At 36.4% G+C, this 19243-nt stretch overlaps 1 protein-coding gene across 2 annotated transcripts in view; it reads right to left on the bottom strand.

The window, feature by feature from the left end:
• Nucleotides 1-19243, bottom strand: part of ANKRD46 (ankyrin repeat domain 46) — a 41952-nt gene that overhangs the window by 7876 nt on the left and 14833 nt on the right. The window contains exons 2-4 of one of the 2 annotated variants that reach the window (XM_074316281.2): nucleotides 3498-3598; nucleotides 2106-2178; nucleotides 875-1212 (exon numbers count right to left, since the gene is read on the bottom strand). In XM_074316281.2, the coding sequence (XP_074172382.1) occupies nucleotides 875-1185 (311 nt within the window). In that variant the 5' untranslated portion in view covers nucleotides 1186-1212; nucleotides 2106-2178; nucleotides 3498-3598. The remainder of the gene's footprint in view (nucleotides 1-874; nucleotides 1213-2105; nucleotides 2179-3497; nucleotides 3599-19243) is intronic. The other variant, XM_019716377.3, reaches the window with a different exon arrangement.

Raw genomic sequence — 19243 nt, 5'->3', positions numbered from 1 at the left:
TTAAAAAAAGAAAAAAAAAAGAAAACAATCCCTAAAGCAATCAAATAAGCTGCTTTGGTACATCTAGCTATTTACAACTGATAATAGGAGACAGCCCGAATAACACTGAATCCTGTATCCAATTCCCACCACATACTGTCCTTACATTAATAGTAGCAGAACCATTTACTATCTTATACAGATTTAGGGACATTATGCACCAATAAATTAGGGCAACATATAACTGTAGTTTAAAGGTCATGCTCAGTTTTAAAGGTGGCCCAACATCTTTCCCACTCAAGAGAGAAGGTATCTGTAAAAAAAAATAAAGAAGACCATGTCTCTAAGTTTTCAGTATAAAAAGGATTCTGAGCCCCAGAGAGATTATGACGCTAGCAGGGAATATAACATGATAGGGGGCAAACAAGCTTTGGAATCAGGCAGAACTAGGTTCAAATTCCAGCAGTGTGACTTTAAGTCATTTAACCCCCCTTGTCTCAACTATTTCATCTGTATAATGAAGATAACACACACCACAAGAGTTACCATTCTGAGGAACGAATGAGCTAACATAAGTAAACACGGTGCCCAGCCCAACAGATTTTCAACAAATGTTAGTTCTTTTCTTCTTTTCCCCTTGTCTTACAATACACAATTAGTAGCAGAACCTAGCCACTACTTTCATAGAACTTTCACTGCTTCAGCATAAATCTAGAAATCATCCCCTTGTTCCCTCACTCCCTTAAGATTCCATTGTTCTCAATGCCTTTCCTGAACGTGTCACTTCAACCGATCAACGAGGAAACAAAACAAAAAATAGACTCCAAGATTAGACCACTAGTTGAGAGACTAAATGGAAGAAATGACTAGACTTCAAAAACCACAGAGAACTTACCAAATATCAATTTTGAGTCCATTGGAAACCAAAAATTGAATAGTATCCACATGACCACAGAGATGAAGAGCTGTGTTCCCTTGATAATCCGTGGCCAGAAGATCAGCACCAAACTTATGCAACAACTGGCAGATGTCTACATTCCCTCGGGCTGCTGCAAGGTGGAGGCCTGTTCTGCCCCTGCTGTCACGAATATTTGGGTCAAAGCCACTTTCCAAAAGCCGCTTGGAATAGTTAAAGTCTCCATCAATACAGGCTTGTAGCAAGGGCACATTAGTCTGAGAAGAATCATTTACAAAAACGTAGGACATTGTTCTGATGTGGCGGGTGGGATATGCCTGTAATGAAATATGAGATGAGTGAGATTCAGTGAAGCCAAACTAAATCCAGATAATGAAGTCATTTAGAGAAACACTTTCTTATCCTTCTTGGTCTCCTGCCTCTAATAAATTATCTCACCAAACAGAAACAACAACAGAGTTATCATATTTTATTTTCCATTAAAATGTCTTGGTTTCTTCATATCTGCTGGACTAAAATTGCAAAAAAATTACTATAAAGCTCTAGTTTGCTTTTCATCATGTAAAAAGATTAAGAGATACTTTAAAAATTAAGATATAATTGCTTCAAGTTTACTGCATTGTCAGAAGACATAAATACATGATCCTTAGATTTCAAAGACCTACACACACACACACACACACACACACACACACACACACACACACGCTATTGCTGATACTTTTATTTAAAACAAAGTAATTCTCTTTCACATATTTGCTTATTATAGTTGAGATATTCTATATGGTAAACAGAACTGTCTGCTCAAAAGTTAACTAAATCAGAATGGAAAAAAAAAGAACTTAACACTCGATGAGGACCTACTAAAATATTGTGTTTACAGCACAAACTTCAAATTTTAATAGAAAGAAAAAGATAAGGAAAGCAACAAACTGAATTTAAAATTGGAAATATCATGAAATCAATTCAGACTGTCCATCTTTCTTACAGTATTGATTCTATTCTGCTGTGTCCTGCAGTTATCTAAATATCTGGCTTCACCAAACTCCCATTATCTGAAGACTGAGAGATGAGAAAAACCAGGTCTATCTGGGAATACAAAGGTAGGACAAAGGCAGCAATCTCAACTGTGTCCACTCTAATATTTCATCCACTTGCATAATGGAGGTTCACCAGTTTGTCCACACCGCTTTCACTGATACTTGCCTACCTCAGTGGTCTCTCAGTGTGTCTGTTTCTCTCTCTCTCTCTTCCCCTTCGTTCATTTAAGAAAAAGGTAAAGCCTGACAAAAGAAACTTGACTAAGAAACTGAAGAGAAAATAAAACAAAACGAGAAAACACAAAGGCAGAGAGTGATGTTTACAGGGATGCTCCCCCACTCTAAGGTTACAAAAGCTCAGTCACAGATGGGCTTGGCTTATGATTTATCAGCCAAAGTCTGTCTTTCTGGAACACCAACTGAATTGGATGCTAGACTAATCTATTCTTGTGCCAAACCTCCAGGGGATGCAGAAAAGCATGGCTGTAGAGTTTGGTGAGATTCTTGGCTCCTACTCCTTTCAGTCTGGTTTCCCAGCAGAGACACTGTCCCTCTAGACCTGGGCTTCCTTACACTAGAGCTTTGCTGCTGCCATGGGTTCTCTGGGCAAATGGGAAACATTCACACATACTGAGGGCTATGCCAAGCCAGGCATTGCACTAGGGGTTCGTGATTAATTTTATTTAATCTTCCTAACAATGCCATGGAAAGGAGTCATTGAAGGATATTAAATGGCTTCGTCTTATTACATTAGTCTTTCAGAAAGATTACTTTGTTGGCAATATGGAGAGGCTAGATTGGAGGGGGTTAAGGTTGGAGACAGGATGATCAATCAGTAGGTCACTGCAGAAATCCAGGCAGGAAAAGATGAGAGCCTGGTCTGGCAGTGCAGAGAGAACGGGGCATACTGGGGAGGGACATATAAGACAGAAGTAGCACAACTTAATGACCTGTTGGATACAAAGGGTGAGAAGGAGCTGTAAAGGATAATTCTAAATAAGGGGAAAATCTACTTATGATTAAGAATTACAGAGATCAAGATAAAACAAGCTTCAGATTATGACACTAAATAATGCTTTTTAAAGAAATTAACGCAATGAAATTACTCAATAAAATAGTCAAGAATTCTCTTTTGAGGATAATCTCCCTATTTTCCCCTACTGCATTCATTGGGTTGGATCATAAAAATGACAAAGCTATCACGAACTATTTAAAAAATAAAATACCACATATCAAGTGCTTTTTAAGATGTAATGTGTTTTGGTTACATTTTGTATGAATAGATAATGAAAAACAATCTACTTGGTGTTTTGGTTCAACACAGTAAGAATTCTTGTGGTTTGCAGACTGGGATTCTTCTGAATGTTGGCTAAGTAAAAAAGCCTTTCTTGTCTATTTTAAAAGCAAGAATAAGTGTGCTGTATTGTGTGAGTTTCTTTGTGTCCTTGAGAAACTGCTAACCTTACCCCCAACTTTAATAAGCTCAGAGGTAGATAATATTTTTCATCTTGATCACAGAACTGAATCTGCCCTAAACCAAGGCCACAGTAGAAAATACTCACGTAAGCCTTAAGATTAGATCTTTTTTTCAGTGGTCACCTGACAGTTTCTCTGAATTCTTAAGAAGGTTCAACAGGATATCCAGAAATGTGCCGGCAAGGATCTAGAGTAAACAGAAAATTCAGTTATAACAAAAGTGTAGTGTGAAAAAGGACTTGCTGTGTTTTAGTAAACACAGAGAAGCAAGTGGGACCTGTACATATTCTCCAGAAAATCTAGGGGTAAGACATCAACTTATAAGGTTAGTAAGTGACGAGTAATAAAGTATCAAAAAGGAAGAACAGAAGGGCTTAATAAACAGTGGTTCTGTAGCCCATAAACAAGAAAGCCTGGTCAGAAAGATAAAAGATGAAGAATCAAATTATGTGCTATCAGTAGATAAAAATTCTGGGCTCTGAACATTCACTCGAAATCACTGGAATTCAGAATGCATACTTTTCACAGAAATGGTGGCTAGATCTGATTAGCCCACAAAAGCGCTTTTAAAAATAAAAATGCTACTTGCAATGGGGAGAAAAAGTAGAAAAAAAACAGTACTTATATTTAAACCAAACAGGATACATTTAAGAAAAAATATTTCTAAACTATCTGGAATGCTGATACTTAAATCACCTTCTGAGACTGCCCCCTCCCCTTTTCTTTCCAGTGTGAAAGAAAAACGGGCTCAAATCTGCAGTCTTTTGCACATGCTTGACCCCACTCCTCCTGAATTGTGGTGCTGCTCCATGTTCATGCTCGCCTTGGAACCCACGCAGGTGTCCCTCTGTGCACGGAGAGACTTTTGCAAGTAACCTGTCTGTCCCAGTGCACTCTTCTCTTGAGGGATCCCAGAAGAGGGGATCATGGGCAGGCAGTATGGACCACAAAAAAAATCAATATTAATTTGTTAAACAAAAATGTACTGTGTCACCGAAATGTGCCAGTACCGTGCTAAGTGGTGGAATATAAACTCCTAAATTTAAAGCTCCAGCTGAGAAGTGAAGCCTTACGTTCACGTGACATTCAGGTTAACCTTTCACTGGTCTTACATATTCACTGCTATCGAATCCCTTTAAATAAGCTTACATAAAGAAATAATTAATGGTCCTTTGCGAAGCTCCACTTACAATATGTAAGTCAGCTTGTATCATAAGGGCTATCAGTGCTGGGTTGAAAGTGAAAACCAGGGTTGACAAACTGTATGTGAGAACCAGTCCCACAATAGTGTGAACAAATATCACAATGGCTGATAATATACAAAATAGCTACCCTCCTCAACTGTTTTAGTTTTCTGTGATTTTATAATACTGACTTAGACAAACTTCCTATCACAGAGCCACTTAATCAATTTCCTTGAACAAATACCGATTCACCTAAAGCCTCGCTTTTCCTTGCTTCTCCTGACCCCTGGAGCTGAGTCTTCCTGACTAAAGTCTTTCTCTAATATATAATCTGGCTTTAATTTTCAAAGTTAAAATGATGTAGGGGGGTTATTCTGAAGATAGTAGGGCTCACATTATGAAAAGGACATAAGTGAAAATTCTATCGTGTTTGGAAACAGAATTATAGATTATATAGTTACACACACCCCCCCCCAGTAATCCTAATGTTCCCTTAAATCCACAAGGCAATACTTCTGCCATTTTATTTTAATATAAGGCCCCATAAGAAAATAAACTTGATCAAATTATAGATTTGTGATTTCAAACAACTATTATACAAATGTATTAGACCTAATTCCTAGAAACCTGCCAAAAAAAAGTCTAAGACCTCAATTAGATCTTAATCACTAGAAATCTATTCATAGCTCCCTCAAGAAGTAACTGAAGTGAATAAAAATCAGGATTATATTAACTATTGTCCATGGGGTGAAGGGGACTAAAGATATTTTAAATGAAGCTTTTTATTTTGATATAATTATAGATTCACATGCAGTTGTAAGAAATAATACAGAGATCCTGTGTACCTCTTACCAGTTTCCCCAACAGTAACATCCTGCAAAACTATAGTATCGTATCATGATCAGGATATTGACATTGATATAATCACGACACAGAACACTTCCATCACCACAAACATCTCTCATAGTGCCCTTTTACATGCCACACCTATTTCCCTCTGCCCCACACCTCCTTATCCTCTGGAAACCACTACTCTGTCTTCCATTTTTATTACTGCCATTTCAAGAATATTACATAAATGGAACCATAATTCTCATAATCCCCATTCAACATAACTCTCTGGGGATTTGTTAGGTCATTGTCTGTATCAATAGCCTGTTTCTTTTTTATTGCCGAGTAGTATTCCATGGTATGGATGTAATACCAATTTGTTTAACTGTTCACCTTTTAAAGGACATCTGGTTGTCTCCAGCTTTTGGTTGTTATGTTAAAGCTTCTAAAACATTCAGGTACATAGTTTTATGTGAATGTAAGACTTCATTTCTCTGGGATAAATAACCAGGCGTGCAATTGCTGGGTTGTATGAAGGCCTAAAGATTTTGACAACAAGACTCGAGTCTGAAGGTGCCCACTTTCCCTACGTAAAACAAGGAAGAATACAAGGTCTTCTTTGTGGCCACCCGGCTGGGTGCCTCAGGCAACCAGGGGAGTGAGAGGTTATTTATGGAAGCCTTTGAAAGGCTCAGGTGGATGCCTGGTATTTACCCAAGTGAGTGAGGAGTAAGAACCATTCCACAAGCAGAGTTAGAGGCACTAATGTGTCTCTAAGGCACAGTGAACTGGTATCTTTCAAGATTCACAGAGGGAGTCTGTTCCCATGTGAATGGAAGTGAAAGCTAAGTATAAGGAAGGTTGCTTCTAGAGGTGGGAAACGCCAGAGGGAGACAGATGTGATACAGTCTGTTTCTCCTGGGAGGGGCTACTTTTAGGAGTGCATTACACTCTATACAGAGGCAGTTCTACAGCCAGAGGCTGTTAAAAGAGCGTGGCTACTCCATCCAAAATGTATCTGGAGTCAGACAGTCTGGGTTTGAAACCCACTTCAGCTACCTGCTTAATTGTATGACTTAAGGACCCCCAAAATAACAATTACTACCCTCCCAAGGCTGGACACAGGGAGACCAGTCCTCTACTCTAGAGAGCAGCTCGCATAGTAGTAGAACACTGATTCCCTGGTGACACAGCAGCTTCTAACATTGGGGGGACCTCCAGTGGGGAGTAGAGACTTCTAGGAAAGAAAAAGAGAACTGGTTCCCAGCATAGGAAAAACCACAAGAACAGTCAATAGTGGGAATAGGCCAGCCCCAGAAAGCCTCTGGTTGTCCACCATAGCCTGGTTCCTAAGGGACAGTGTCCTCTGACTGTTTCCCAGAGGCTAGCTTGCTGGGATTGTTAAAAGCAGCGCCCTGGTGGTCAGGTCTTACAAGGCTGGTGCAGCCCAGCGTTTCAAACTCCTAACCCTGTGCTCTGTGGCACTGACTGGAGAACATCATAAGGATGGAATCATTCATCCTCTGGGACAAGGGAGTCACCTAGATCTCAGTTACAAGAGCTCCTTACACTAAATAGCGCTTGTCCCAATCCAAATAAGATTTTAATAGAAGCTTGTAAGTCACTGACTTTATGGAAAGTTCTAGTTAATATTCTTTTTCTTTTCTAATTTCCTTTTATGTTAATCTTAGTTCAATCTGTACAACTTTAAGATAGTGTTCTTGATGGTTAAGAACTAATGGAGAAAACATGTCCTATTTTAACATATACTTATTATACCATAACTTTAAATTGGTCTTCTGTATCCAATATCACCAACCATATATAATGTATTGACTTATTTTTCATTTTGAAAGGTCACGGGCAAAGGCAAGACTAAGTGCTACATCCCTGGTTCTAATGGACTGACTACGCTCTGCCTACATAGCAACTTTAATCAGAGACCAAACACGAGACACTTCAGCAAAATGCAAGGAACATATGGCATATCTGGAGAGAGGTGTTATCAGACTTATTGCCTACATTTTTTAACATCAAAGAAATGTACTAAAACTGAGAATGATATACAGTAAATGGAACCCCAAAATCTGGATGCTCTATACCTCACTTGGTTAATTCTTACTCTTTTAAAAGGATACAGTTATTTTAAAATATAAAATAACCTCAAAGAATCATAAAATAAGAACTTCAAATGAAGTCATTAAATCCTAACTATTAGCACTTTAAAATTACTGTTCTTAAAACCTAAGCACTGCACAGATTCATAGATATTAGGCAAGGGAAGAAAGACAGTATCTATAAGAAATCTAGCTGTGAGCAAGTAAAAATTTTAACAATAATTTAAATACTTCCCAAAACATTAATAAGTTTTTCCAGTCTGCTTATCGTCATCAGCTATTTCTCTAACAGACTGGTCTTAAATAATTTCCAAGGCTCAGAGAGTTTAATGAGTCTAAGGCCATACTGCTGTGAAATGGCAGAGTGGGCTTCCAATTTAGTCTCTAATATTTCCCATATGCCATGCAGCCTCTATACAGTAATCAAGATAATCAGGATAAAATGGTTCATACAAAGCTGTATTGCTTGTTTACAATTGTTTGCAAAAATTCCTGCCAGACCATGTCTCAAGATGACAAAAAAACGGGTCTGATCTGTCTGTGTAACATGGCAGATTACACAGTGCTGGCACATTGCTTCTTGAAATCTAGACATAGGAAAATCCAATAATTCTTTGCTGAGTGTACACTCAATTAAGTTCATTTTAACAGGATTTTCAAGTAGCATTTTTTTCTTATGACTAGTTCTACAGTTCGTTGTACATTTTGTAAGAAAATAAATATGAAAAAAGAAAATAAGTTACCCATAATCCTACCAGGTAGAAATAACTATTATATTTTGATGCTATGATTGCTAGCATTTTTTCTCTATGTTAATATATACGTATATATTTAATTCATACTATGCATACTAATGTTAAACTCTTCTATTTACTATATTGTGAACATCCTTCCATGTTCCCAGTCTTCTATTACAATTTTTAATGGTTGTTTTCTATTGTATGTATGTACCATAGTTTTTTCTTATTGAATTTGTTAGCACATTAAAAAAGTTGGCCCTGTATTTTTCCTATTATTACAGAGATTCAAATTTATTGATATTTTAAGCCAATCAAAATCTAGATAGTCTAAGAGAATTTTAAAATAATACTTTTGGTCAAAATCTGAGTACCATAATGGATTCTCAGGCAATGTATTTAAAAGATGTGACAGATGGATATGACTATGATTATGGCTGTGGAACCAATCTCATTTCTTTATTGGTGAATTATTTTACTGTGACAGCAATCTTGATGCAATGCTTGCTTTGCTCACTCGAAAACTTCCAAGTTCTGGTTTACAGTTCACCTTAAACTATAGTTCATCTTAAACTAAGCTGCACTTAGGATCGTTATTTATCTGCTTTTCGGGAGACTGTCTTAGAAAAGCCTGGGAAGTGAATTCTCGTAGATTATATGGCTAGCACTCCAATTTTTAACCTTTGAGATAGCTATCCAAAATAAAGACAAAATATGCAAATGTTTACTATTTACTTTGAGTTCTTGGGAGGGAAAAAGGTGGCTCCCTTTTGAAAGCTTGGTAGTAAGTAAATTTAAGAAAGGAACTGAGAATACTGTCCTTTCAGGATATCCCAGTACTATGAAGAACATTTGAAGAATCAAGTTTATAAGTAGAATCTTCTAAATTTTACTCCCAAGGCTCAAAAATAATTAATAGACATGCAATACGACTAATGTTGCGATAGATCCACACACCATGGTCAGATACATTTTCATCTTTTGTCTAAACTTGTGGAGAATTCACATTTTGTGTATTATCAACATTTCAGTGTAATTTGGGTCTAAAATTCGTAACTTTGGGATTTCTTCAATGCCAAGCTATCGATTACTTCATAATTAAAAATTTATTAATGCAGTAAAGTTGAGTTTAATTCAAAATATATGAATTACAGAATGTGACTGTAAGAAAGGCCAGTTCATTATGTTTAAGTTCATATAATTAAAAGTAGGCTAATCAGGTACTATGCAGTAGAAGTTCTTAGGGAAAAAGCTTAATGAAAAGAGAAAAAAAGGATTTGTTTATATATCTGCTATTACTGTGCAAACGACTGCGTATCAATATCTGAGATACATAATATTCAACATTTATTAAGTTATGATACTCCAGGGACTGTTTAAGTATTTTTCCTTTAATAACTGGTTTAATCCTCATAAAAACTCTGTAAGGTAAGTATTAATTATCATTATCCTCATTTTATGGGTGAAAATATTAAGTCACTAAGTTTGTTCTCATAAGATTCTCCTTTATATAAGAAATCAGTTTAGCAAATTTTTCATCAATTATAAAAAGGTAAACATTAGTTCTAGTCCACACACTCTGAATTAACTCCTTAGAATCATTTCATTGAAAATAAACTTCTTTTTAGACTGTGGAAAAACAATAAATATCTGGAAATGTTTCTTAATTTACAGGAAACATCAGTCTAACTTATATACTCTGAATTAACTCTTTGCAATCATCTCATACGAAGCAAATTTTTTAAAATGTGAGAAAACAACAATAAAAAATTTGGAAATGTTTTCTACTTTACAGGAAGTGACTAAATTCCTTAACTCATTATTGTCAAGTTTTTGTTACTCATCGAGATTGTGAGAAAACACTTGCCTAAATTTTTCTTTCTCCATCAGGAAACCAAAAAAACACCAAAGAAGGATTTATGATATATATTTCCTGCAATATTCATATTACTTTATTATTTGTTTGTATTAACATTTAGTTACAATTCAACTTTTAGAAAGATATTGCCTTAAAATAAATAAAAATTAATTGTTCACAAGGGAATATTGGTCACTCTGGATATTTTATTTTATTCTAATTCCTTTCAATATTTTCTAAAATTTTTACTGTGTAAATTCTACCATGTTTAAAATTCTTAGCAAGGGACTTCCTCCCACTGGAAGCTTCTAATTTGTAATTAAATAATCAAGACATTAGATAAGCACTGGAAGGTCAACCTGAAGTCTTTCATGCACATATGTTACTTCTGTAAAAAGTTATTTTGATTTTTTTTAAAAATCAGTTTTTTTCCTAGCTACAGCTACACTTCATTTCTATGGCCTAATGTTGCCACCTTGTGGTCTACCTGGGCTTCAAGTGCAACTTTAGCATCTAGTACAGATACAAGGCAAGAAAAGAGCCACTGAAATTTCTCTCAGTTTAATTGCATAGTTACTTAAAATTCTCACTAATTCTTTAGAATTTGTGAAAATTCAGCATAGGTATGAAGTTAAATTTTCCTTAAAAAAGTTTACCAAGCAAATTAATAGCATAAATACGATTCTGGGACTATTCCGAAATCTAAACCTCATTGAACCCACCTTATCAGATTTCATTTACATAGAATAAAGTGCTACAAAAATGACATTCTTATTCATTTATTCAGTGTCATTTAAAAATACAGGAACTACAACTTTTGTAAATTATTCCTTATTTCTAAATATTCCAAAAAATGTATGCCAGACTTCACCTGAAGTAGTTTGAAGGCACGTGATTGTGATCTTAAGAAAAACAAACATTCCCATGAAATTTTTAGAGCTGGAATGGTCATCCAGGCTCATCTAACCCAATCTCCTTATTTTACAGATAAGGATACTGAGAACCAGAGCGGTTGTAACTTCATATGCAACTTTACACACTACCCCTCACCCCCAGGTTTTAGCCCTAGTCCTGATTCATAGTAGAAAAATACGGTACATCCTCAACGTAACAGTTGTTTTCACAACTCTATTGTAATCTGTCCCCTTCCACATTCTATACAACGGGCTAGATTAGGTATTAGCATGTACTGCACCCTTCATGTGAAATAAACAGTCTAGTGACACAGGGTGGACAAGGGCCCTCCCTATACAACCCAGAGAAGATCTAATAGACTCCTTTGAAGTGTGGTCTAATTGTGTGTGGAGCTTTGCAAATCACTAGTCTAGTCTAGAGCTCCATGATGCCTACATTTATGGCCTAGGTAGACTCTTAAAATTCAAGAACTCCTTACACATCATTATTATACCCACATCCTACCCCATTCATTCTTACCCTCTGGGGGCCCTGGTAAATGAGGATATGCAACAAAAAATAAAAACAAACACACAAACAAAAAGACTGAAAACAGGACTAAGAAACTAACGTAGCCAGCCAGCCTTTAAAAACGGCCCGTTTATGTATAGCCGCAAAAGGACCACCATATGGGGTGTTAGACATTGCCTCTTTCTCTCCACTTAAATAAGAATTAAGGATAAAATCTTTGGTAGGAAGTGAGTCAAGTCTGAGTAAGAGAGCTGAGAGGAGTGTCTGAGGCTTTAAAGAGTGCCTGTGGTCTTTTCCCATTGTCCCTCCTTTGGACTGGGATAATTTAATTTGGGGAGACATCGTGTGACACCCAGGGAAAAGCAAGTAGGGAGTTATGTGCTTAGAAATGGCTTTGGGTTCAAGAAAGAGAACTAGGGATTTCCCTCCTAGGTTTTCTAGCCCAGTTTATGAGGATAAAAATACGTGTAAGTAGAGGATTATAGGCAAAAGTTGTATTTTTTGGCTGGAACTTTCCTCATGCTGCCACTTAGAAGCTTAAGAGGTGGGGCAAGAAGTAGGAAATGCCAGTATTTTAAGAGGAGCTGAATCAACAGTCCTGATAGCTGCTTCAGTAGAGCAATAATTCTGAGTAGAGGGGCAATGAATTACAAGAATCCTCTTTCTGACTGCGACCTGGCCCACACACAGCCTCTCCTATTAAAACAGAAGATCTGTGAGTTGGCTCAGTTTGCATCTATGTACTCAGAGTTCTAGGGAATCTTTCAGAAATGGGGATAAAGGCTGGCAAATTCCTATACTGGTTGCCCATGGAACTATTTTTACTGACTGCCCAGAGACCTGCCAGGTCCTTGTGACCAACATAAGAAAGAGTGGTTAGTGACTAAGGATCTCAAATGTTAATAACTACATGGCTCTTCCAGATCTGCTGTTTTCCAGGAAATGTCTTCTCAACAGTTTTTTTCTTAACATAAAATCGCTTGCTAGATTTAGCAAATACAAACCTCATTTTCTTTCTGGTCCTTATTTTCAATCTCTCAAAACTATTTACTACAGCCATGTGCTGCCTAGTGACAAGGATATGTTCTAAGAAATGCATCATTGGGTGATTGCGTCTTTGTACAGATATCATAGAGTACACGCATACAAGCCTAGATGGTAGAGCCTAGCACACACCTAGACTACAAACATCTGTACAGCATGACAACGTGAGATTAAATCAAGCAGATTCAAAAGAAATGATGCAATCAAGACACACTTAAGTAAACATGAGATGCAAACGGTTGCTGCCAGCGTTAACCGTTTTACAGCAAACTTTTTTAATAAGTAGAAAGCGTACACTGTGAAATAACAATAAAAGTACAGTACAATAAGTACCAGCAAGTCATTTATTATGATTATCAAGTATTATGTACTGTACATAATTGTATATCTGTACTTTTATACGACTGGCAGTGCAGGAGGTTTACACTAGCATCTCTCCAAACCCATGAGTAATGCGTTACACTACGTCATGATGGCTGGCGACCATACCACCAGGTGATAGAAAATTTTCAGCTCCACTACACTGTCATGTGACCACTTTCATATATGTAGTCCGTCGTTGACAGAACTGTCGTTATGAGGTACATGACTGTATTTTGTCATTTGGTCTATGACAAATACTAAGAAGATTGGGAGTAATATGGCACATGTGTGCATTTCAAAAATAATTTTTTACATGACCTGTGGATAGGGGCATGATGTACTATAAAACTGTTAGGAAGAGTTTCGTGTTTTTTGTTTTTTTTTAACTTTGAACAATTGCTACTTTGAACTTTTGCCCTTGTACTCAAGAGAACCACACTGTCAAGCAAAGAAAATTATGATAGGAAAACTGTTCTTTAAAATGCTATCAAAAGATGACTTCACTGTCTTCAAACAACAGATGAGAGAATAAATTTCTTGTATTTGGATAAATGAAACAAAGTACATTATCAGAATTCACAGCTTTGGATGTGGAAAATTATCTAGGATTATTAAATGTGTAGCATCTTAAATGGTAGAGAAGTATAAGAACAGTCACAAAAACAAATTCAACTTTTAAGTGCAAAGTAAGTATTAAATCACCACTGATACTATAGCATGTCTCCCCCAGTGATACTAATGCAAATAAATCTAAAATATTTTTACCAAATGTATTGTCTTTTCTACCACTTCCCTTTTATCTTCTCTGGCCCAAATTTTAGTTTTTCATTATATTTTATTTGATGGTTTCATGTGTATCAATTTATCACTTAAAAAAGTTTAACCCAAGAGTTCTTCAATCTTCTCAATGTCAAATACCTTTATTTCCACACTTCAGTCACCCTTACTGGAACTTGATTCCACCACCCGGATCTTAACACATAACTCCCCCTTCTGACAACCACCTCCAATCTTCCACCTTTGCCATTTCCTCACACCTTATGAAATGTCTCCTATTCACATCTCTCAGCCCTCTTTTGGCTACCTCAAGCAGGAAGAAATCTGTCCGCACAACTTTCCCTCTCTTCAGCCAGCTTCTGGTTCCTTCTAATCCTCAAGAAAGATGCATCCCCACTTCCACCAAGGCAGAAAAGGCCTTCCCCATCCAGAGGACCAAGAAGTATAGGAGCAAGGACAACGAGCGTAAGTGTAACGTAAGACATGAAGGCATGAGAGGACTAAAGATCATGGAAAAGACTGAAAACAACTTCTAGAAGGAATTGAGAATTGGATCAAATCTCAGTGTCAGTGTTCTGCTAACCCAAAAGTACCGTTTCCCTCTCGATCTAGACAAGGTTGACGCTAGGGGAAATAACCAGTTGAGTGATTATTTGCTATAAACAGTGAATGCAGACTTAAAGACTTGAATGAACAGATTTGTGCTCTGTGAATTTACCAGGAATTATTCTTACGATAAGCACTGAGGACCAGATACCAATCAAAAGATTTATATCTTAGGTTCTGACTGCCATTTCCTAAGGTACAGTCTTGAGTGGCCAATCTCTAAGAGCCTCACATTCCTCATTTGAAAAATTGGGATACTATCTACCCTATTTACTTCAGTGTTTTTACAGAAGAACTTTGAAAACTATATGCAATGAACAAATAAAAGATGCTAAATGGTTTTGCTTCGTTTCCTAGCAAAAGTTCCCCTTCAAAAAGTTCAGCCTGAATTAAGGGTAAAAGGATTTCCGAGGAGTGTGGAAAGGTGTGTGTAAAAAATAAAATAAATTTTTAAAAAAAAGGATTTCCACATTTTGGTATCAGCAGGTAAAATTATTTCTGCCCTGCAGGAGGTCAGGGGTGATGATGAGAGCACCCCATTCTCTCAAATTCTTTTTCCTTTCCATTCACACTGCCTCCATTCTTAATTTGGGTTCTAACAAATAATCTTATACATGAAGTTTTCCATTGCCTTCCTAATTGGTCTCTCAGTCTCATTCTCTCTTCTGTCACCTCCATCTCATGCTTTTTGAACATCACTTCCAAGCTAAAAAATTTTTTAGTGGCTCCGCTGGTCCAAGCATGACCTTTTACTGAGCCTACTATAATAAACTGCTAACCATTCTCCAGTTCCACTTTTGCCCTTGTACAATTCACTTCTCCCCACAGGAAAAAAATCTTTCAAAACTATAAATCATTTCATGTCATTCTTCTGTTTTAAATAAGACAACGGAATGGCAACCCAATGCATTTAAAATAAACTTCAAAATCCTTACCACGGTCTACAAAGCACTGAATGATTTTGCTCCTGCCTACCTAATTTCATTTTAACCATACCGTTCTTGTTCTCTGTACTCTAGCCCCACTTGACTCCTTTATGTTCGCTGAAGCTCTTTCTGGCCTCAGGGTCTTTGCACTTACTTTTCCTTCTACTGGAATGTATTTCCCCTGGACAGATCTATACTCAACTGGCTCATTGCCAGAACTCGGGTCTCAGCTCAAGTGAACTTATGTCCCAAAATTACTTCTCACATCACCCTGTTTACTTCCTTCCTGATTCTTATCAATGTAGAATTTTCTGATTTAGTTAATCATTTATGAGGTTGGACAATTAAGTTCGCAAACTCATCCTAGAAAAAGTGGCTACATATCTCATTGCTGAATATCACTATGGTTGATAACCTGGGAAGTTAGTTATGCACTGACACCAGTGCCTAGTCCACCCTTCAAAGCCATTTTGGAACTCTTTTTATGGAATGGCCATCAGAGCTGTTGTCATATTACCCTTGATGTCCTGAATGTCATCAAAATGTCTTCCTTTCAATATTTCCTTTATCTTCGGGTAAAGAAGTCATTGGGGGCCAGATCAGGTGAGTGGGGGGGGTGTTCCAATACAGTTATTTGTTTACTGGCTAAAAACTCCCTCACAGACAGTGCTGTGTGAGCTGGTGCACTGTCGTGATGCCAAGAGCCATGAATTGTTGGTGAAAAGTTCAGGTTGTCTAACTTTTTCACGCAGCCTTTTCAGCACTTCCAAATAGTAAATTTGGTTAACTGTTTGTGCAGTTGGTACAAATTCATAATGAATAATCCCTCTGATACAAAAAAAAGGTTAGCAACATCAATGCAACAAGTTCATGATCTTAATTGTCAGACCTCATATGTCTCTTCCATTTGAATGTAAGCTCTTTGAGGGAAGGAGCTTGTCTTGTTCAACATGATCCACAGTGTCTAGCAGTGCCTGTTACATACTAAGTGATCAATCTATACTTTTTACTTTTTTAGTTAAATGAATGCATGGTCCAAATGAAAAGTATGCATTCAAATAAGTCTTTCAATGGAGTATGGAAATTGGCATTAATGCGTAAATGGTAACAACAGGCATTAAGACACTCATTGAAGTTGGCCAACAAATGTAACTAGACTAATAAAATATAACTATGTACCAATAAAACTGATATCACATTTAAAGAGAAATCATGTCTACTTCTACTGCTTAAATGTCTTTTAATTTCCAAGAAGTAGAAGTTATTTACCAGCTATTTACCAGAAGTTATTTTCCAGCTGCTGAAATATATCTCTATATTAACTGGAGATAACATAATCTTAATGTAATTCCGTATCTTCCAACTCCTTTATCTTCAAATTGTTTCATCTCTTCTTTGAGATCTGTATCCTTTTAATTACTTCTTTGTTTTTGCAGAAACTGCAATCTTCTTTATTCCTATTAATGTTCCTTGCCTCAACATTTGACATTAATGATATTATTATACTAGCTTTTTATGTTATCATTGTGGGGGGATATTTTTCTATTTCAACCATTCTGTACAGTTTTGTTTTAGGTATGTATCTTGTAAACAATAGGAAACAAAGTGCTTTTTAATTGTTTTGAAGATTTTTTTTTCAATAGGTGAATTTAATCAACTTACATTTTATGTGATTTCTGACCTATTTGGGATTATTTCCACTATCCTATTTTGTGTTTTCTGTTCCTCTTTTTATTTTTTCTTCTTTCCTATCATCTCTCAACTACGTTTTTCTCTATATTCTCCTCATTCCTCTGTATTGGCTTAAACACTATTATATTTCTTTTCTTCAACTGCTTATTTTTATTTTTTGACATACATGCTAATAATTTTTGTTAAAGTCTAAAATTATGTAGAAATTCTATTGTGAACACAATGCCCAGTACATGTTATAACCACCATAGAACACTCCACTTCATAAGAGTTATCTATAGAATTTTAGCTTTACTTTTTAAAAAATCAACCTCTCTTCTGGAACTTAAAAAAAAAAAGTTTAAATTTACCAACATTTTAGCAATCAGATCACTCTTTTTTAAAAAAGAATCCCATGCCTCCCCTCTGGATTTGCTCCTCTGGCTGAAGTACATTCTTTAGTTCTTTCAGTGAGAATCTGTGAGTATTAAACTCTTTTAAGCTTTTGTAAACTGGAAAATAGCTTTATTTTGACTTTACTCTTGAATAATAGTTACTTTCCCTCAGCACTTTGAAGCGAACTATTCTACAGTTTCCCGGTATCTTTTATTGCTAGATGTTTGCTTCAGTCTAATTGTTGTCCTTGTGTAAGGAATGTCTTTTTCACTTTGTTTGGTCTCAAAGTTTTCACTTCACCTGTTTTACAGTTTCACTGTGATCTATTTAGGAGGATTTATTTATCCTGTGTGGAATTCAGAGTGTACATGGAATCTAAGCACTCAAGTCCTTTTTGAATTCTGGACAATTCTAACTTATTATCTCTTCAAATACTGCTGTTCAACTATATTATATATACGCTGGAAACTCAATTATCAATTTGTCCTTTTCTTTTAAACAATGTTTTTTGTGCTACATTGTAGGTGCAGTTCTCAGCACTATCTTCTAATTCACTTATCCTCTCTGATTGGATTGAGTCTACAAGTTCATCACACTTTTTTTTTAATCTCAACCTTTGTACTTTTCATTTCTAAGAGCTCTAATTGGTTGTTAATATCCACCTGTTTTTGTTACTTTTGGTTTCATAATTTACTCTTCATTTTTAATAAATGTGAGTCCTTTTTCTCTTTGAGCACAGACACTTAAAAGTCTTTGCCGGATGGTTTCTTAATTTATTTACATCAGGACTGAATGTGTGTTCTAATGCTAATATTACTGAATGGGGTTTTTTTTTGTTTTGTTTTGGCCCTGGATCTTTTTCATTCATTTTAGAATTTTTGCTGTAAGCTTATTTTGGGAGAAAGAATTATTTGTTTTTGTTCTCCATTCTTCCTCCCCTGATGCTTATTCCCTCATACAGTTCCTCTGCCTTGCCATCTGGGAATGCAGTTCAGAACCAGGTCTTAGACAAGGTAAGTTTGAGCTCTTGTCTATAAGTGACAATGGGGCTATTACAGATCCAGCCACGGAGCCAAAAGTTTGGTTCAGTTTCTGACTGTGAGACTGCATCCTCGCACCTTGCTAGGTCCAGCTTCTTTAAGCCATTAGATTCTGACAGCAGTTAAGAGCAGTTTTATTTGGCTTCCTTGTATGCTTAGGGAATATGTACCCAAAGCCCAGACTGTAAGCCATAAACTTACTCGTATTGTCTTGTGCAGATCTCTTTTAAGAAGGCCACAATATTGGCTGCCACTACCCACTTCCGGAACAACTACAGCTCCACTCATCACTTTGTGCTTCTACTATATAGAGACATTTAGCTAACTTATTGTTTTGACTACATACTTTGGGTTTCCACTTTTTACGTTTTATCAATTATTGCCACATACTAAAACATGAACTAAATGTACCGTTTTAATCTAAAACTAACTATGTGTTTTTCATTTCCTCAGATGCCCAGTGCCACTGTAGTGAACATGACTGGTTACCTCCTAAAAAGCCATTCCTACATTGTTCTGTCCCATTAGTACCCAACACTATTAACTCTTTGCTGCCCATATGCTTTGAAGGGGTCAGCCCTGGTTATTTTAAGCCATGTAACATATTACATTTCCCTAACTGTAGTGGTTTATTTAGACATGGACATGTAACCAGTCCAATAAGACTCTTTGCTTAGAATGATACAGCAACACATTCTCTTCTTTTTTTCTGAAAATATGGCATAAACATGACATCTAAAGTTGTTTTCATCATTTTGACATGTATATCTTATATATATGCATGCGTGTGTGCGTGCACACACACACGAAGCAGAGTAAGGCAGACAGAGAAAGAGCCAATCCTTGATTAAACCCCA

This window comes from Rhinolophus sinicus, chromosome 6, assembly GCF_057876585.1.
Source record: "Rhinolophus sinicus isolate RSI-liver-muscle chromosome 6, RSI-T2T, whole genome shotgun sequence".
Taxonomy (NCBI): Eukaryota; Metazoa; Chordata; class Mammalia; order Chiroptera; family Rhinolophidae; genus Rhinolophus; species Rhinolophus sinicus.
Note: the sequence above shows the minus strand (reverse complement) of the source record. Positions and strands in the feature narration are given on the sequence as shown.